We start from the raw sequence: 19,647 nt of genomic DNA, 5'->3' as shown, positions 1-19,647 counted from the left end.
CTAACTATGACAGATGTATGTGTGAGCCCCGGGAGGGTGGGCCAGGTCCAGCCCAGATCAGCAAGACCACCAAGTCAATCCTGAGACTCAGGGGAAATAATAAATGGTTGCTTGCTGCTTTAAGTTAACAACTTTAGAATGACTTATGATAGAGGGAGATGGCAACTCTGGTTGCCTAATATTGAGCTTGCTGCTATCCAAAGGAAAATGAGAGAAACCATAGTCTGCCAGGGTTTATTTGTAGAGTCTGGTGAACTTGAACCAGAGAAAGCTGCAAAAAGTGATTTGGAAAACATGACAGGGCCATGGGGAAGCAGGTCCCTCTGCCACACCCCAAGGGAGCCCTTTAGGTGGAAAGTGGCTGGGGACAAGAGCCCTTTAGGTGGAACGTGGCTGGGCAGGCAGTGGCATAGCTCCAAGTGGGAGAGCTGAGGCTTGGGTGGTAGGGCTTGCCCTAACCTGATCCCCTACAGATCTCAGACACTAGGGTCGTACACCCGTCCCATGAAGACAGGGAACTTGTGCTGCTGGTCCCAGAGCAGGAAGAGGAAGGGCTGCTGCACCTCGAAGATCTGCAGGCTGCGGGCCATGGAGACGGCAGAGGCTGCCGCCACCTCCACACCTGTCTCAGTGAGCTCCAACAGGGTCTGGTGCTGCATTGTGGATACCTGGAGATCCGGGTCCTCTGTGAGTCCGCACAGGTTGAGGTCACTTATAAAGTCAAAGAATTCTAGGGCAAACCCGGAGAAAAACAAAGTCAGAGACCAGCGGGAAACTCAGCTGATGGAGCCTTAAAATTTCTATTAGTCTCAGGGCCCTGCACTCTCTTCCTCCTCCTCCCCAGCTTGTCAGATTCCACACTGTGGTTTCTGGTGCCTTCTGGTCCTGGTCGTGGAATCCTCTATCAGTGGGCCCAACCAACACTCTTTCTCAAATATGGGAGGCCTTATCCCCACCCACCTCCAAAATACCCTTGAAAAATGATGTCATTGCTTCTTTATTCCCAAGGTCTTTGGAAGAAAAGAGATCTATCAGAGAGAGGTCATTTGTTATGAACCAAGATCACCTACAAGGGTGTGATGCTGTGAAATAATAAGAAATATATATCTTGGTCTCTGCCTAAAATTCCTAACAGCAAGCTCCTAACACCTTCACAATTGCCTTAGCAAATAGGGGAGCTAGGAACATCTCTTGTTCTAACATTTGGTCTTTGACCCTGGCTCCTGACACTAAACTCCTAATTCCCTCGGAATCTCCTTGGTGTTAGGAGTGTCTTTTCTTCCAAAGAGGTGACTTTCGGTGGGCTCCTGGATGGGGGCTAACCTCTGGCATGACCAAGTCATGATCAGAGCTTGGAAATTACAGCCCCACTCCCCATCCTCTATGGAGGGGACAGAAGTAAGGGAGTGGGTGAGTTAATAATTACTCATGCCTTTGTAACAAAGCTGCCATAAAAATATTAAAGTATGGGATTCAGAGAGCTTCCAGTTAGTGACCACATGCATGTGCAGGAAGGGCTGTGCCCTCTAATCCCCTGGGGACAGAAGCTCCTTGCCAGTGACCCTTCAAGATTTTTGCCCTACTTACCTTTTCATCTGGCTATTTCTCTGTGTCCTTTATTATAATTAAACCAGTAAACAAAGCAGCTCCTTGAATTTTGTCAGCCATTCTAACAAAGACAAAACCCAGGGAGGGGGCCGTGGGACCCTCTGGTTTATAGATGGTTGCTCAGAAGTATGGGTATCATCCTAGTCTTGAGACAGGTATCTGCATCGGGGTGGTCTTGCAGGGACTGAGTTCTTAAAGTATGGGATCTGATGCTCTCTCTTGATAGGGAATCTGACTTAAATTGGAGGACACACAGTTTGTGTCTGCAGAGAGCTGTAGAACTATTTGGGGTGGGGAAGAAATCACCACCCAGCTGATGACCAGAAGTATCAAACGAGAATGCAGAGTAAAGCAGAGGCCACACCCTAGAAAGCGAGATTGTGTATGGGGTGGTCAGATCCTATCACAGGGAACGAAGTGACAGATCTAGACCTAAGGCCAAAGGCTAGGAAACGGAGTCTCTTCTCCCAAATTCATACCCAGATGTGTTTCATGGGGTGGCTGACGGTTACAGATGCCTCTGGGGAAGGAGCATCCATGACCCACCTTGGCCACTTCACTCAGTGTCTGTGTCACAGTGAGCTGTAGTAGAAGCCTCCAAGAGAACTGGGGATCCGTACTGGTGTTCTGGTTTGCTTCCAACTAGCTCAAGGGTAAGTCACGGAAACACTGAGTAAGTCTCATAAAGTTTCTGAGTGTGTTTCCTCGGTGGGATCCAATGGGATAATAGCACCTACTCCTTTAACTCGCAGGGTTGAGGGACAACCTGAGATGATGGATGAATAAAAAACCCTAGAATGCTGTGTTTTAGGGGACACCCTCACTTTCATCCTCTGATGGCCTAAAAGGAACCTCAAGCTGCCGGGACTCACCCAGTTTCTCCATGATTGACAGCATGTCTTGGTTACTCTTCACTTTGATGCGGGGCATCATCAGGTAAGTGGGCTGGAACTTGGACAGCTCCAGCTTCTTCATGATGGCCTTGAAAACGGTGGGATCGAGAGCCTGCTCCAAGTCTTCAAGGGGCTGCTTCAGCTTCTGAGGCACCATGATCACAAAGCTCAGGTTGTGCGAGAGCTGCAGCTGCCCCACCTAGAGGATAAGAGATGCACCTTCTCAGTCTTCCTCCCCAGCTCGCTCCTGGCCCCCATCCTGGGTTCCAAGGCTGTCTTCAGTGTGTGCTGTTTCAACAATCAGCAGCCGGAACTAGTCCCGCTGTGCTATGCAATGGAGTTACCAGCTGGTCAAAACCAACAGGGCTGGACTGACTGTGCTAACGAGAGGCAGAGGAACCAGCACAAATTTCATCCCTGATTACTACTGATTAGCTATGCAGTAACAGGCCAGGGATCATCCCTGTGAAAGCTCTGCTTCCTTTCTGCCAAGTGGGTTGTGCACGAAGTATACAATCTATAAGTGTCACCAGAGTTACCAGGTCAATCCCTTTAAAAACTTTTTTTATTGTGGTATTGGGGACTAAACCCAGTTCTACCACTGAACTAAATCCCCAGTTCTTTTTTTTAAAAAAAAAAAAAATTGTTTTTGAGGCAGGGTCTTTACTAAGTTATCTGCTGCCCTCGAACTTGCCATCCTCCAGCCTCAGTCTCCTGAGTCACTGGGATTACAGAGTGCACCTACCACGCTCAGGTCATTAAAACTTTTGATGGCGCTCCACTGCCTATGAGATTAAGTGCTGATCTGTTGGTATGGCATTCAAGATGGCCCACAGGCTCAGCTTAGCCTGGCTTTCCAGTTTGCCATTAGAAGGACTTTAACTGGGGGCTGGGGTTGTGGCTCAGTGGTAGAGCATCTACCTAGCACATGTGAGGCACTGGGTTCGATCCTTAGCACTACATAAAAATAAATAAACTAAAGGCATTGTGTGATTAAAAAAAACGGACTTTAACTGATGCCGCCCCCCCCCCCCAAAAAAAAAGAAGTATGTGAGAAGGTGCAGGACTTGTAGTTCTTGTTCTGGAGCAAATGTCTCCCCTAGTGGACACTGGGTAATGGCTAGAGACATTTTGGTGGCCTGGCCAGTGGGGTGGGGCAGGATGTGCAAACAGTGCTACTACTGGCTTCTAGTGAGTAGAAGCCAAGGATGATGTTAAATCCCACAAGACAGCTCCCCACAGGGAAGAATTATCCAACCCAAATGTCAACAGTGCCAAGGCTGAAAAATTCCAGTAAGAGAGGAGTATCATTAGATGACATTACGGTTGGGGTGAAGAGGTAGACAAGAACTTTGAAGAATGATGGACTTTGAATCTCTGACCAAAAATATTTACCATGTGGTGGTCTTGAATTTTTAAGCCAATGACCTCAACATACCAGAGTCAGCAAATCTAACTCCTATACTTGGTAAACACCCGAAGTCCCAGGAAGATTTGGAATTTAGCATGGGAATGACATAGTAAACCAATTCAATAACATTAACATCAGGGATTACACTCAGGGTAATCTGTGTTTGCAATTTTCTTTTTTTTTTTTTTTGGTACCAGGATCGAACCCAGGGGCACACAAACACTGAGCTACATCCTCAGTCCTTTTTATATTTTATTTAGAGATAGGGTTTTACTAAGTTGCTTAGAGCCTCACTAAGTTGCTAAGGCTGGCTTTGAACTTACCATCTTCCTGCCTCAGCCTCCTGAGCCACTGGGATTACAGACACATGCCACCACACCTGGCCTGTTATTTACAATTTTGTGTGTGAATGTGTGTGGTGCTGGGGATTGAACCCATTTATTTACAATTTTTAAAAGAATCTGATATGCTAATTTTTATGCTTTTGGGCAAAAAGGTACAGAATAATTTCATTAAGTTTGAGAACGATATTGGAATGTTAGTTGGGAGTTGATTTACTCTTTAAATTTAATTTGCAGTTCAAAAATGGGCTTTAGGTACTAAGATGATAATGGCCATGTAGAGTTGCAATTCTGCACTGTCAGGCATTTGACATGTTTGAAAAGAAAATCAAAGTCAGGCATAGTGGTGCATGCCTATGTAGCCACTCGGCAACTCAACTCAGGAGGCTAAGGCAGGAGGATCAGAAGTTTGAGACCAGCCTGGGCAACTTAGCAAGACACTGTCTCAAAATAAAAAATATGACTGGAGGTTCAGTGGTGGAGTACTGCGCTAACTTGTACAAGGCCCTGGTATGGTGAAAAAAGAATAAGGAAAGAAACAAACAATATGGGTCCCTATACTCAAGTAGAAAGACAATATATCTCAGGGAGATAGACACTACTATAATCAAATAAGCAAATCAATGACATAATTTTGGATGGTGATTGGTACCATGAATATAATAAGATGGAGTGAACTTACAGGATGAGAATGAGCTGGGTTTTTTTTTTTTTTTTTTGTACCAGGGATTGAACTCAGGGGCACTCGACCACTGAGCCACATCCCCAGCCCTATTTTGTATTTTATTTAGAGACAGGGTCTCACTGAGTTGCTTAGCACCTTGCTTTTGCTGAGGTTGGTTTTGAACTCTTTATCCTCTTGCCTCAGCCTCCCAAGCCACTGGGATTATAGGTGTGTGCCACTTTGCCGGGTGAGAAGGAGTTATTTGAAAGGGGAAAAGGCTTCTCCATTCAACTGACCTCTGAGCTGACCCCCAAATAACTAAAGAAGAGCCATATGAAGATCTGAATGAAGAAGGATCCAGGCAGAGAAAAGCTCCAGAAAGCTCCCAGAAGGGAACAAGCCTGGCTGACCAGGAAAGCTGATTTCCCTCCCAGTCTCCTACTGAGGCACCCCCACTGTTCTCTACCTACAGATTCCTGTCTGTACTTCCAACAAGGCTGACACACCTGGTCACTGGGCATGAGATAGTTCTCTAACCAAAATCCTCTGGGCTCCATATTCTATATTCCTTCCTTCCCCACCTTCTGAAATCATTGTTCAATTTTTTGCTAAGGAACTTATGCCTTTTACCACATGTGCAAATGTCCTTACCACACATATGCACCCACATGGATATACCTACGCACATACTATGCATGCCACACGCAGGTACACACGAATACACACATATACATAGAGGACTTGTGAAGCCACCAGTCCACCCAGAGGACTGACTGAAAAGAGAAACAGATGCCCAGATAAGCAGCATGGCCACTCGCTGCCATTCAACGCAGTAGAGCTAAATCAAAAAACTTCAGAATCATGTTTTCCATCTAAAATACAGAATGCGTGACTCAGTCAAGACTGGAGAAAGGAGGGGGGCAAAAGTTAGGATGGAAATACAGATGGAAGGAGTAGAAATGATGGCTCTGTAAGGATGCACTGAAAAATGATGTGGCCACAGCAGAAACCGAGGTCTGAAACAGGACGGGGGATAGGCCAGGAACTTACCTTGGCCTTCAAAGTTGGGTCAGTGAAATGGGCCACAGGATACTTCTTGCTACTCAGCATGGGCACTTGTATCTCAGAGTTTTTTAAGTAGAAGGACTCCATCTTTTTTTTGTGATCAAATGTTTTCTTCCACTTGGCTAAAGGGAAGAAAGGGTGTTCTAATGCAGTTAGGGAAAGGATGAAGAGAAACTAAAGACTCTCCTAGCAAAGAGTGGGACAGGCACTTTGGGATACGGTTGTGGAACTCAGGGTTGGGTGGACTTTGAAGCCAAGAGGATAGGAAGAACCCCAAATGAGAATACTACCTGGGAGGTGTCCCTTACCACTCAGGTAGACAGCATTGAGCAGGACAAGGCGGGTGTCAGAGGGCAGACTGTCCAGAAGCTGGGAGATCTTGTGGTTGGTGTTCTCAGCCACCCAATCGTTGATGAGCTTCAGGCTGACGTCACTGTCATTGCTCAGCACTCTGGGGCTGCTGCCATACAGACTCTGAGAGGTGCTCGCAAAACTGTCCCTTATGGCCAGGTCTGAGGGGCAGATCAACAGAGGGAGGCCCCTGAACACCCTCGCCAGTCCCAAGAGCAAGCTCTGAGGGTGATCAAGCTTCCCAGGGTTGCATCTGCTCCCTCCAAAGAACACAGCTCATGTTGAAGCAGGGGTCTCTCCCCCTCCTCTGTGGCAGATGCAGAAGTGAGGCCCAAAGGAAGCAAATCCTGAACCAAGAGCAGGAGAGGAACTCCTGGGCTCTCTGCTGGCCACGTGACCGTGGCCTGCCTGGCAAGACAACCGAGATGTTAACTGCCATTCGCTTGTATTCCCCCTCTTTTCCTCCCTCCCTTCATCAGGGAACAGTCTGCTTCCTGGCCTTAGGGGGCAGTTCATGATTAGACTTCCTGACTTTTGCTCTCTAAAGCCCAAATCTCCTGGAAAAAAATTAAAAAACAAACAAAAACCAGTGTTTGAAAAAGAAAAATTTCCTGGACTAAATAGATCAAAGATATTTCCCCAGGCTTTGCTGATGTTTTAGTAACAACATAAGACCCAGAGCCTTGGCACAGCCTGGGGAGAAGCCCTAAAATACTATTGTATTTTTCAGGGGCAAGAAAGGATAAAGTTGATTTATAGCAAGGAAGTAAATATAATATTTATTGACACCTCTGAGTCATTTTTTCATATATATATATATGTATATGTGTGTGTGTGTGTGTGTGTGTGTGTGTGTTCCTGGATATATATATCTGTCTCCAGAAATTGAACCTAGAGACATTCAAACACTGAGCCACATCCCCAGTCCTTTTTCATATATTAATTTAGAGGCAGGGTCCCACTGAGATGTTTAGGGCCTCACTAAGTTGCTGAGGCTGGCTTTGAACTCATGATCATCCTGCCTCAGCCTCCTGAGCTGCAGGGGTTACAGGTGTGCACCACCATCACACCCGGTATCTTTTCCATATTAAAGAGGATTTTTTAGGTGAGTTTTATTTCTTTTCTTTTGTAAACTTCTTTGTATTTTCTGTATTCTACAATGAGTATTAGTTTGCAGTAAAAAAAAAAAAAAAAAAAAGACAGAAAATGTTCCTCCTTTATAAAAGGTGCATTAGACCAGATCTGTAATTTTTAAACTTTTTATTTATAGCAGCAGAGCTGTTTTCAAATCACATCACCTCTAAAGCTCACAATATAAATGGGTCTCAGTGAGGCTGGGTAGGAGCTCAGAGACCATCTGGTCCACTTCCCTCTCACAGAGAGATGCCCCACTCCCCACCACTCAGCCTCCCTGATACCCAGCCCCATCATTACTGCTGAAGCAACTCTGTAAAACCCCTAGTGCTCAGGTTTAAAAACGAATGCTTTAGATCATTTTGGAAGTATATTATAATTGATTGGTATTATTGGCTATTTAATAATATAATACATGTAAATGATAGCACATTCCTATAACACAAAAGAACAAAGAATTAGAGTCTCAAAATTCCCTTGACCTAAAAATTAGCAAAAGAATTTTTGTCTATTTTAGGTCTATGGCTTTCTAGCCCTACCTATTAATGAATACAAAGGGCATTTCTATTCTCCTGGTACTTTTTCCCTCCCCGAGTACTGAGAATTGAACCCAGGGCCTCACACATGCTAGGCAAGAGCTCCACCCCTTCATTTCTATTCTAAAAGAAGTCAATGTTCAGCTCGGTGGCACACGCCTGTAATCCCAGTGGCTCAGGAGGCTGAGGCAGGAGAATCTCAAGTTCAAAGCCAGCTTCAGCAATAGGGAGACACTAAGCAACTCAGTGAGACTCTTGTCTATAAATAAAATATAAAATAGGGCTGAAGATGTGGCTCAGTGGTCCAGTGCCCCTGAGTTCAATCCCCCGGTAGCCTCACCAACCCCCTACTCCCCCAAAAAAGTCAATGAAGACAAATAACTTTTCCAGGTCTCACCAGAGGAGTATCTAGCTCCTTCAGCTACTATATTCTCCTGCCAATGCCCTCACCTCCTCTGGACTCCATTCCCAATATTCTAGCTCCAACACTCCCTCTGTCTTCTCTTCCCAATTAGGACCCTCAGGATGGTCCTCTGGAGCTGCTGCCCTCACTGAATGCTCACCTGGGCTGTGGAAGATCTGAGAGACTGAGGTGACGCCTGTGGACGAGAACCCTTTCAGGGCCTGGTGGACACAGTCAAAGTCCTTGGGGTAGGAGAGGATGCTCTCCAGGTTGCTCTTGGTGCTGTCCCCAGCCCCTACAACAAAAGACAGAAATGATGGGTTCTTGCAAGAGAAGTGGGGGACCCGAGTTCCCTGCTATGGAGGGGATCACAGAACACTGGAACCAGAGCCTTCTTTTGGAAGACAATAAGTAGGTCACAAAGATGGGGGCTGGGGAATCTTGAGTAATCCCAGAGTTCAGCTTTTCCATTTAGGCTTTTTGAATATTCCCCTTCCTCTTTCCTGTTTCTCTATTTAAACCCAGGCATCTTTCAAAGCCAGGTCTAACCACATTGCCTGTCCCACATTAACCATTATTTAGTTGGCTCACCCTACAGGCAGGGAAGCTAGATGGCTATTTACAGCAGAATCCAGAAAGTCATAAAGAGGATGGATGCTCACACCCTTCCAGTTATCCATCCATTATTCAATACTTATTGTGCACGTCTTCTGTGAAGTGATAACTAAAATTTACTGAGCACTCACTGGGTTCCAGGAATTTTAAGTGCTTCTTCCAGATCTCACTGAGTCATTACCCTAAGTCTTCCACAGAAGGACAATTATTATTCCCATTATGCAGATGAGGAAACCGAGGTGTAAGAGAGTAAATAATTTACTGAATTCAAGGGCACAGAGATAATAAAGTGAAAGGAGGAGGCAGGAATTGAGCTGTACATTTTGGGCAATAAATAAACTGAAACCAAGTGACTGGAGACATTTGGCAACTTGGATACAATGTGTCTGTCCTCACTGGGGAGCCCGGTGCTGCTGGCAACTAGTGGGATGTGAGGATTCTGGGACTCCAGAGGGAGGATCTTATATCTCACAGCATGGCCTCTAGTAGCCATCCTGGAATTCCCCTCCAGAGTGACAGCTCTCACTCTATTGCTCCTGTTAAGTTGCTTGTGCCATTCCTGGGGGAATTACACCACAGAACCTCACAGCAATCCCTCAGAAGAGAAGGGGGTGTAATACTTTTTTTGGCCTCAAACCAAGTCAGACTCTAGACTATCTATCTACTTCTTGATTTTTTTTTTCTTCTTCTTCTGTACTGGAGATTGAACCCAAAGGTGTTTGACCACTGACCTATATCCCTGACCCTTTTCATTTTTTATTTTAATACAGGGTCTTGTTAAGTTGTTCAGGCAATCCTCTTGCCTCAGCCTCCAGGGTCACGTGGATTACAGATGTGCACCACTGCACCTGGCTGCTTCTTGAGCTCTTTTTTTTGGGGGAGGGGGTTATTAGGGATTGAACTCAGGGGCACTCGACCACAGAGCCACATTCCCAGCCCTATTTTTGTATTTCATTTAGAGACAGGGTCTTACTGAGTTGCTTAGCGCCTTCAAGCTGCTGAGGCTGGCTTTGAACTCACAATCCTCCTGCCTCAGCCTCCAGAGCCTTAGTTGTAGATGGATACCATGTCTTTATTTATTTCTTTAATGTGGTGCTGAGAATCGAACCCAGTGCTTCACATATACTAAGCAAGTGTTCTGCCACTGAGCTACAACCCCAGCCCCTGCTTCTTGATCTTTTGAAGTATCACCATCTCTACACATCAGGGCTCAGGCTCAGAAAGGTTAAAGTGACCTGCCAGGGTCACACAGCAAGCATTACCATGATCTGTTCTAGATCAACCTCTGATGATTTCATCTCCTTTATAGCATTACCTTGAACCATGGTGGTTTCGGGGACCTTGTGGTCTATGTTCTTGATTAGTCCACAAGGTTTTTTTTTATAAGACATAATGCCTATTAAATCATTTTGGAATAAAGGAATGTTCAAGAATAAAAAGATGCCACCACCAACACCCCCATGTAGCCCATTTTACAGCTTCCTCCCAGTGGCATAGCTTTGCAGGTGTCTGGGTTGCTCACACTTCCGGGAGGGTCCCACCTCTGGCCTGGAGAGAAGTCAGTCTTACCAAGCAGGAGCTGCGTGAGGAGACTGGCGATGCTGAACGGGGAAAAGGCCATGTTGGTCTCAACCTTCTTCGTGGCTGAGAAGGCATGGTAGAGCTTCAGGGAGAAATCGATCAAGGCTTCCCCCAGTTTGGCCTCCGCTGATTTGCTGTCCACATCAGAGCAGACGGTGACAGGCCCTGGGCAGAAGGGCCCAGTAGGGGTCTGAGTGGGAGGATCGGTGGGGAGCTGGGTAGTCGGTTGGGAGTTGGATTCACTAGTGGTGTTAGCTGTCAATATGGTGGACGAGTTGGTTGTTAAGCTGGCTGTTGGCCAGGAAGACCGACTCCTGGAGACATCTTCCTCCGAGTTCATGCCTTTGCTTTCCTCTGGCAGGCTATCTGGATCCTCGGCGCTGTGGCTGGTGGCATGAGGATTTGAGGAGGCTCTGCCCTGTGGTTCAAGAAACCGAGTTTCGTTTTTCATACAAAGCACAGTCCCCTGAAATGCTCAAAGCAGGAAGAGGAGCTGGGGATATACAAAACATTCTGTACTACTTAGTAATTTCTGTTACAGTCTGGTGGGTGAAGGGCCTGCCTGGGACTAAGATCACAATTATTTTTTATTTTAATACAATGTCTTTCATGATTTATTTGGATGTGGTGCTGAGGATTGAACCCAGGGCCTCATACTTGCAAGGCAAGGGCTCTGTCACTGAGCCACAATCCCAGCCCTAAGATCACAATTCTTGAGAGCTGGGACAATGCTAGGGGCAGGGCATTTAGGATATTCTCTGCAGAAGATGAGGGGTAATCTTGGATTCTGTTATCTCTGACCCACTGCTGACATGTAGGGGATGGTCATCTTAAAATATCCACCCGTTTTGACTCATTTGCCTGGTCAGCAAGAGACATTCCAGCTTGTGGCCCTTGTTCTAGGGGCACTGGATTTTCAAATTGTCAGTTGGAACCCACTGGTGGGTATTGCAAACAATTAGCATTCCCAAAGGAAGGACAGAAGAAAGGGTGGGAAGGAAGGGGGAAATGGGAGAGGGGCAGACAGAAAAGGTAGTACAGACCATTTGAGGCCATTTTGACTCTCAAAGGAGATTTAACGTTGTCTGGCGGCATTTGGGGTTGTCATAAGGAGAGAAATTGCTACTAGAATCCAGTGGGGAGAGGTGTGAGGTCCTACAAAACATCTCACATCAGCATAGGGCTGCCCCTCAGTGATTTTTTCCCCAAACTCTAATTGTCAACAGCTCCCCAGCTGAGAAACCAGGTATTATCCCCATTTTTCAGACAGAGAAACTGATCCTGAGACATATTAAGTAACTAGCCCAGAGTCTCAGAGACTGGAAGGAAAAGCCAGGAGTCAAACCCAGGTCTCTGAGTCAAGTCTCCCCCCCCCCGCCCCCACCATGGCTCATAACTACATCATCTGCTGAATCTCAAAGGGCACCCAGGAAGCGGACTCCCCCAAACAGCATGCAGCACCCACTTGCGTGGGAAGCAAGCATTCACCTTCCTCCTGCACCTGAGCTTTTAGCTGTTATCCCCGACCTCCAGAGCACTGGGACCTCCCTGTCGTTAACCTCTACTGAGGCCCAGGTGTGTCCCTCCTAGCCGCCCCCCCCCTCGGAGAACCAGTGTCACAGCAGCCTCTACTCGGCTCGGCTCGGGTTCAGCAACCGCTAACCTCTCCTTGCCCTCGGTGACCTTCCAGCCAAGCCAGTCTGGTGGGCAGGGTGGGGTCTCCTCTCTCTTTTATAAATCAGGACAGGGAGAGGGGACCTGTCCAGGGCCACACAGCTTGTGGCCCGCCAGGATTAGAACCCGCGTCCGTCCGGGTCCGGGGCTCTTTGCACGCTGGGAGAACGCGGTGCAAACTCGACACGTGCGGATCCAGGAGCAGCTCTCCTCACTCTCCGGGGCCTGAAGGGTTAATTCTCGCCCCCGCCACCCCGTCCCATCCCCACCCCGCGAAGGGGCCACTTACCCCCGCCAGCAGCAGCAGCAGCAGCAGGAGGGTCAGCGGGGTCAGCCTGGAGGCCATCTGGGCGGCGACGTCTGCCGCGACCTGCGAAGCCAGCCCGCGTCGGAACGGGGCCGGAGGCTGGGCGCTCAGGGGGCCTCCACCCCATCCCCCGGCCCGCCCCCACTCGAGTCCAGGCCCCGGCCGCGGTCTCCCAACCCCGCCTCCTCCCTCCGGGACCACCTTCTCCCCGGCCCCGCCCTCTGTTTTGTTTTCCGCAAACCGCTTCCCTTTCCCGGCACCGGCTGGCCCTCCCTCTCCCCCAGCCCGGGTCTCAGTCCATCTGTTCCGTCGAGGGGTCCTGCGTTAGCCAGACAATAAGGCCACAGGCGGCGGGGACGGGAGGTCCAGAGGGGGCTGGGCACAACAGCTCTGGGGAGGGCGCGGGGGGGGGGGGGAGAAGAGGAGGAGGAGGAGACCCAAGTCTCTAGTGGAAACCTCCCCAGAGACTTTGGAGATAAAAGCGAGCAGAGAACTGGGGGAGAGAGGGAAGGAGACTAGAAGACCCCCACCCCCCACCCCAGGCCTCTTCACTCTGTGGTTCCCCACCTCCACCACCCCCCGCCCCCAGCACCAAACCTGCTCCAAACTCCTAGTCACTAGGCAGTATCAGTGCAGACTGAGTGCTTAAGTCCCACAGGGTCAGGGAGGGTGGGGTGTGGGGGGCCGGTCTTAGCTATTGGTTGGCCCAGGACACTGCCCAGTTACAAATTAAGGATGATTGATCGCTGGAGGGAGTTCCCGTAAATCAGGCCGAGTGGTCCCGCTTTGTGCGCCAAGCTAGGAATTTAGTCCGAAGCCCCTTGGGTGCCGGCTGGGATGGAGGAGCTTGGAGCAGCTCTCAGCTCTAGGCAACCAACCAACACCTCCTCCTGTCCTCATGGGTCGTGATGAAAACGGCAGGAGAGTAAAATGGGCTCCACAATTTACAAGGAGTAAGGTTTTCGGGAATTGCTTATCTCAGTGGATCCACAAAGCAATCTCTGGGAAACAGGACTGGCTGTGTCCATTTGATAGTTAAGAAACCAATTCAGAGCAGTTAAATGTCTGACCCGTGGTCACCCCCACTTGGAGGTAAGCCTGGACTTGGATCTAAGTCTCCTGAAATCCTAACCTCAGCCCACCACCCCACTTTGCCCCTGGTAGGTATTAATTCTGTTTTATCTCTTGGAAACATAATCAGTGGTTTTCTGTATAATCGACAGGGAATCTGAGGCTCCCAGCTCACCATTTACCTCAATTAAAAAACCGAGGCTTAGGTTCTATCCCCAGGACTACAAAACAAAGACGGTGATGTTGACAACAACCAAAAACAAACAAACAAACAAACAAAATCTAAAAACTGAAAACTGAAGTTTATGTTGGTGGCTAGGATACTACAACAGACCTGGCTATGGGACCAACTTGCTGTATGACCCTGGCAAGTTACTTTCCTTTATCACCTAGTTGTCCTCTCAGGGTTGCCAGATAAAATACAGGAAACCCAGTTAAATTTGAATGTCAGAAGTACAACAAGAACAACAACAACAAAATTTTAATACAAGTATATTCCATACGATCTTGGGATATACTTATGCCAAAAATCTTTGTGATTGTCTTGCATCAGAAATTCAAACTTAACTCAGATTCTCTATTTTATTTGCTAAGTTGGACAATCCTCCTCCTCTGCAAAACAAGGAGGTTGCCTCTGATGTGACACAGTTCAGGTGTAATGTTCTATAACCATCTTACCCCAGGCCTCACCCTCTAGCCATATTTGGCACAATAAAGAAAGTTTGCTGCTAGTACCATTTCTGCTACTCTAAGCAACCCACCAAAGACAAACAGGAGAACATTTGTGTCTCTCCCAGGGGGTCCTTGGAAAGGACCCAGAAAGAGCTCCAGCTTTGTGCTTTATTCTCTGTAGTCCCTTGGGAACTTCCTAAGCCATGGGGGAAATTCTGTTAACACCAGAGCCATCTTTGCCCAAGCTGCAGGGCTTCTCCATGCCCAGGGCTCAAGCTGATGACCTTACAGAGACTGAGCTGTGAATTCTGGGAAATGGGCAAGCCAAACAAAAAGCCAGTGGTAGAAAGCAATTTCATTCACTGAGGGCTTAACTACGTGTTTAAATCCACCTTCTCGTGCATTCTCATGACTCCTGTGAAGTGGGTGCTAATATTAATCCCATCTTAAGTGAGTGAAAAAGAAAATGAGGCTCAGAGAAATTAACTGATTCACCTCAAATCATGTAACTAGGGAATGACAGAGCCAGGATGTGGACCTAGTCTGGTTGACCTTGAAATCCTTTATTTATTCTTATAAATGACTAGAAGACACTTGAGTATATTCTGAAGTAGGCAGCAGAATAAACATCCTGAGTGTAGCTGCAGGGTTTCTAGTGGTTTGTGGGCCAAAATTTCAGGTTGGACAAGGCCCAGTGAAGAGATTTTCCCAGACTATGAGTTGATCTTCATTTTAGCTCCTGGCCAAAGCTGCTTCTGTACTCTGGACATGCAGAGGGCCCTTGCTTTGCCGGGACTCTCCTTCCTGATGAAGCTGGAGTTGAAATGCACTTAATCAAGGTGTTTCCAAAATTTCTCCCTGTGTGTGTATGTTTATATATTTAGTTACCTGTAAATCCAGTCCTGGGGCCCGGTTCAGCATTTCTCCACCGTGAGGACCTTTCCTTCGAGTGCTAAGTGTGCATGGCTTCCCTCTTGTGCATATTTCCTGGTGTTGGATGAGGTTCAAGTTCTCACTAAAGCTCTTGCTTGAAAGTAATTTATCAAATTTTTCTCCCAAGCAAGTCCTTAGTTACTAAAGGCCAAATTGCTGTACCTGAAGTCTTTCTCACACTCTATACCTCTATAGTTTTTCCTCTTAAGAAAAAAATTATCCAAAATTTGTCAATAAGGCAGAAGGTTCAGGACACACACACACACACACACACACACACACAAACACATACAAGCCAATTTTCTCACATCACTCTTTGACCCAGCTTTGGCATCCTGATGGTTGCCTCTGGAAGGTTTTCTTCATATATTTGTGTGAGAATGATGTTTATGCCATTTTGAGATCCATATGTGGGCACATGCTTTCGTAGGGTCATGGGTGCTTTGTCTTCACCAAGCCCTGTCTCTTACTTCCTTCAGCAGAGTCCTCTCTGGAGAAGGACACAGGTTTGACAGATCTGTGTGAGAGCTGGTGGGGGCTCCTGGTGCTGTTGCCACCCTGCCCCCCAGACCCCCACATCCTAGTCAGTACTTCTCTCACCAGCCCTGACTTACCTGGGCTCTGTCCTGCTCAACCCCCCAGAGACGCACTAGGACCTTCCTAGGAGTCTCACTGGAGACCTCTTTCACAGTATCCGGCTCACTACCCTCTTGTCATCCTCCCATCAATCTGTAACTGGAGCAAGGAGGTGAGTGGGGATGAGCCATAAAGGTGAGGTTAGATCCAAATAAGTGTTGAGTCACAAACATTCTAACCCCCAGATTCATACCATATTTGAAGACCCTGGAAAGTCTAGGAAATACTAAGCTTTTCAGAATAGAACAGAAAGGTTGAGGATTCTGCATGTAGGTGTTCCAAAGTGGTTCATTTTCTTATTGATCTAAAGACCCTTCAGATTATTCTTTTAGTTATTGCTACAATGTCATTTAACTACTTTGCAAAGTTTTTCAAACAACTCAAGACATTTGTAAGATTAAAAGTTATTGGGAATACCAGAGACTGAGGTATAACTCAGTGGTAGAGCACTTGCCTAGCAAGTGTGAGGCCTGGATCCCGTCCCCAGTACTGCAAAGGAACAAAAAAAGTTATAAAAGACACAAGTGCTGTTAACCAGTCCAAGTGTATCCTTTCAGACTCTCCTATTTATTAACTTTTATACATCTCACCCACACATAATTTATTTTTTCCCCTCTTCCTCCTCCTCCCCCTCCTCTTTTTTTTGTAGTATTTGAGATGAATCCAGGAGTGCTCTACCACTGAGTACATCCTCAGCCCTTTTTACTTTTTATTTTGAGACAGGGTTTCTCTAAGTTGCCCAGTGACCTGGAACTTGTGATCTTCTTGCCTTAGCATCCCAAGTTCCTGGGATTACAGGTGTGCACCACCATACCTGGCTCCATAATTTCTTTTCTTACTGGATGTTATGGTTTGGATCTGGAACATTCTCCAAAAAAAAAAAAAAAATGTGTGTGTTGAAAGCATGGTCTTTGATGCTTCAAGCTGCAGAGGTGAGGCTTTTCAGCAATGAGTGAATCATGAGGACTCTGACCTCATCCGTGGATTAATCCATTGATAGCTGAACAGATCACTGAGAGGTGGAGGAAGTAGGTCACTGGGCATGTGCTTGAAAGGGTTCATCTTCTCCAAACCCCACCCCCATTTCTCTCTACTTGCTACCTTGAGCTGAGCAAATTTCCTCCTCCATGCCCTTCTCCCATGATGTGCTGCTTGGGGCCAGCTGACCACGGACTGAACCTCTGAAACTGTGAGTCAAAATAAATATTTCCATGCCGGACATGGTGGTGTGTGCCTGTGATTCCAATAACTCAACAGGTTGAGGCAGGAGGATGGCAAGTTCAAAGCCAGCCTCAGCAACTTAGCAAGGCCCTAGACAACTCAGCAAGACCCTGCTTCTAAAAAAGGGCTAGGGATGTGGCTCAGTGGTTAATCAGTTGTGAAGTAACCCTGGGTTCAATCCCTGGTCAAGAAAGAAAGAGAGGAAGGAAGGAAGGAAGGAAGGAAGGAAGGAAGGAAGGAAGGAAGGAAGGAAGGAAGAAGGAGGGAGGGAGGAAAGAAAGAGTGGTGGGGGAGAGAGGGAGGGAGAGAGGAAGGGAAAGAAAGCTTTTGTTCTCTAAGTAGTTTTTTTTTTTTTTTTAATCTTATTTTTTTTTTTTTGGTGGGGTTCTTTTTTTTTTTTTTGTCTTTTTTGGAACTGGGGGTCGAACCCAGGGCTTTGCGAATGCAAGGCAGACGCTTTGCCACTGAGCTACATCCCAGCCCTCTCTAAGTAGTTTTTACCAGGTGTTTTGGTCACAGTGGCAAAAAAGCTGAGTAACGCACTGGAAAAAGTTTCCTGAACACTGTTCCCCCTCATTCTTTTCAACAGCTGCATAGTATTCCATATGTACCAATAGAGCACAATCTCTTTGATCTCATACTGAGCAATATTTGGGTTGACTCCTCAACCCCCCCCCACCCACCCCTGTGACAACTGCAGGCTGGTTCCAGAAGGTTATCTAATTGTTTGCCCACTTCTACTGTCCTTGTGCAGCTGCTTAGCTGGTTTCTCTGCCCCTTTTTTACTTTCATTCTTTGCTCCAGTTCTGTTGCCACCTCTCTGGATAGACAGCCCAGATTTGGACTATTGACTCAGCTATGAATTTGATCTTTTCAGATTGTAATCTCTTGTGTTGACCTGTGCACTGTTCTGGAGGATGAACGTGCCTGCCCCAGTTGCAGGAAGCCAGTGAACCTGATTCATCCAACATTCTTCTGTGACTGACAGGGGGCGGAGAGCCACCCCTCTATCTTTGCTCAAGTTTCACCTGAGGCCCCTATGGTCAGACTTTGCTTCAACCTCTACAATGCAATTACAAGTCATCACCCAGTATGTCTCTGCCACAGATTGTAATTTGTATATATATTTTTTCAGATAGAAGAGTGTCTATGTCTTTCCCCTTCCAGCATCACATATGATTCCACACAGTGCAGAGAGGAGAAAGGGTATGCCTGTGCCTTTGAGCCACACAGATTCTGCTTCTCTGCTTATTACCTGTCCAAGGGAACTTAACGCCTCTCAGGAGTCATAGTTACAAAATCTGGATGTGGGTGATGCCGTCCACTTTGCAGGGCTGTTGTTGAGGGTTAAATAAGATAGGTTTGAAGCCACATGAGAGTACTTGAAAGTGATAGTGGTTATGATTAGTTCCCTACTAACTGCTTTTTTGGACATCATTGACTAATTTTTTATAATTTTTCAGAGAAAGTAACCACTTCTGTTTCTCAGGAGGGTAGTCAGGCACTGGTATTTCATGATTGGAGTTTACAGTGATAGAGTGGGTGTGTTTGTTCTGGAACCAAGCACGTTTGTAGGACCACTTAGACGTTCCATTTCATTTTTTGATGACATATATGATGCTGGCAGAGTTTGCAGTAGCTGCAATGTGTTTATATCAGTTAAAAAGCATTTACAGGCCGGGTACAGTAATGCACACCTGTAATCCAAGTGGCTTGGGAGGCTGAAACAGGAGGATCATGAGTTCAAAGCCAGCCTCAGCAATAGCAAGGTGCTAAGCAACTCAGTGATACCCTATCTCTAAATAAAATACAAAAAAGCGTTGGGGATGTAGCTCAATGGTGGAGTGCCCCTGAGTTCAATCCCTAGTACCAGAAAAAAAAATTACAGTGACATATAATTCATCAAGGAAATTACATAAGAATAAATATACAACTTAGTGACTTTGGATGACCACTAGCCTGGATACAGAGGCTGCTTAGTCTTAGGCCTGGAAGATGTTCTTATCTCCATTTGTGCTGTAGACCTCTGTTGTGAACATGCTCCACCAGATCATCAGTCAGGTCAGGAAGCTTCCAGGCTCAAGCCCCTTCTTCATATTTATTGGAGCGGGAACCACTGGAGCAGGTTATAAGTGATGCCTTCACCGTTGTTCAATCCAAACTGGGTCTCAACGATTAAGACAAATTCTACTCAGTGAATGTGAATTACAGCAAACTGAGAAAAGGAGGTCCAGATTTCTAAAGCTGCTTAGAAAGAAGTTTTTTTCAGAAGCCATCTACACACTTTTCCACTAAACCAGGAAATATTTCTCTTTCAAATGCATGAGATCAAGTTGATTAATACCTACAAAACTTGAAAAAAAAAGAAAGAATATACAATTTAACAGAACATCATGAAACTACCATTCATCACCCAGTTTAAGAAACAGAATTTTATTGGCAGTCCAGAAGTACACTATGATCTTCTCAGCCACAACTCCACTCTGCCATGGGAAACCACCATCCTGATGCTATTGAATATCATTTCCTGG

General features: G+C 46.6%; 1 protein-coding gene and 1 pseudogene across 1 annotated transcript; one reads left to right on the top strand and one right to left on the bottom strand.

Moving 5' to 3' along the window:
- Window positions 1-220: 220 nt before the first annotated feature.
- Window positions 221-13,256, bottom strand: Serping1 (serpin family G member 1). The gene is made up of 8 exons (XM_076844578.1): window positions 13,181-13,256; window positions 12,566-12,646; window positions 10,591-11,020; window positions 8,567-8,701; window positions 6,291-6,494; window positions 5,968-6,104; window positions 2,481-2,700; window positions 221-730 (listed from the first exon to the last, which is right to left on the bottom strand). Exons 2-8 carry the CDS (start codon window positions 12,620-12,622, stop codon window positions 477-479), a joined length of 1,437 nt encoding a protein of 478 aa, XP_076700693.1. The 5' UTR covers window positions 12,623-12,646; window positions 13,181-13,256; the 3' UTR covers window positions 221-476.
- Window positions 13,257-19,153: 5,897 nt separating this feature from the next.
- Window positions 19,154-19,358, top strand: LOC143391823 (cytochrome c oxidase subunit NDUFA4 pseudogene; annotated as a pseudogene).
- Window positions 19,359-19,647: the final 289 nt, after the last annotated feature.

This window comes from Callospermophilus lateralis, chromosome 2 (genome assembly GCF_048772815.1).
Source record: "Callospermophilus lateralis isolate mCalLat2 chromosome 2, mCalLat2.hap1, whole genome shotgun sequence".
Classification (NCBI taxonomy): domain Eukaryota; kingdom Metazoa; phylum Chordata; class Mammalia; order Rodentia; family Sciuridae; genus Callospermophilus; species Callospermophilus lateralis.
Note: the sequence above shows the minus strand (reverse complement) of the source record. Positions and strands in the feature narration are given on the sequence as shown.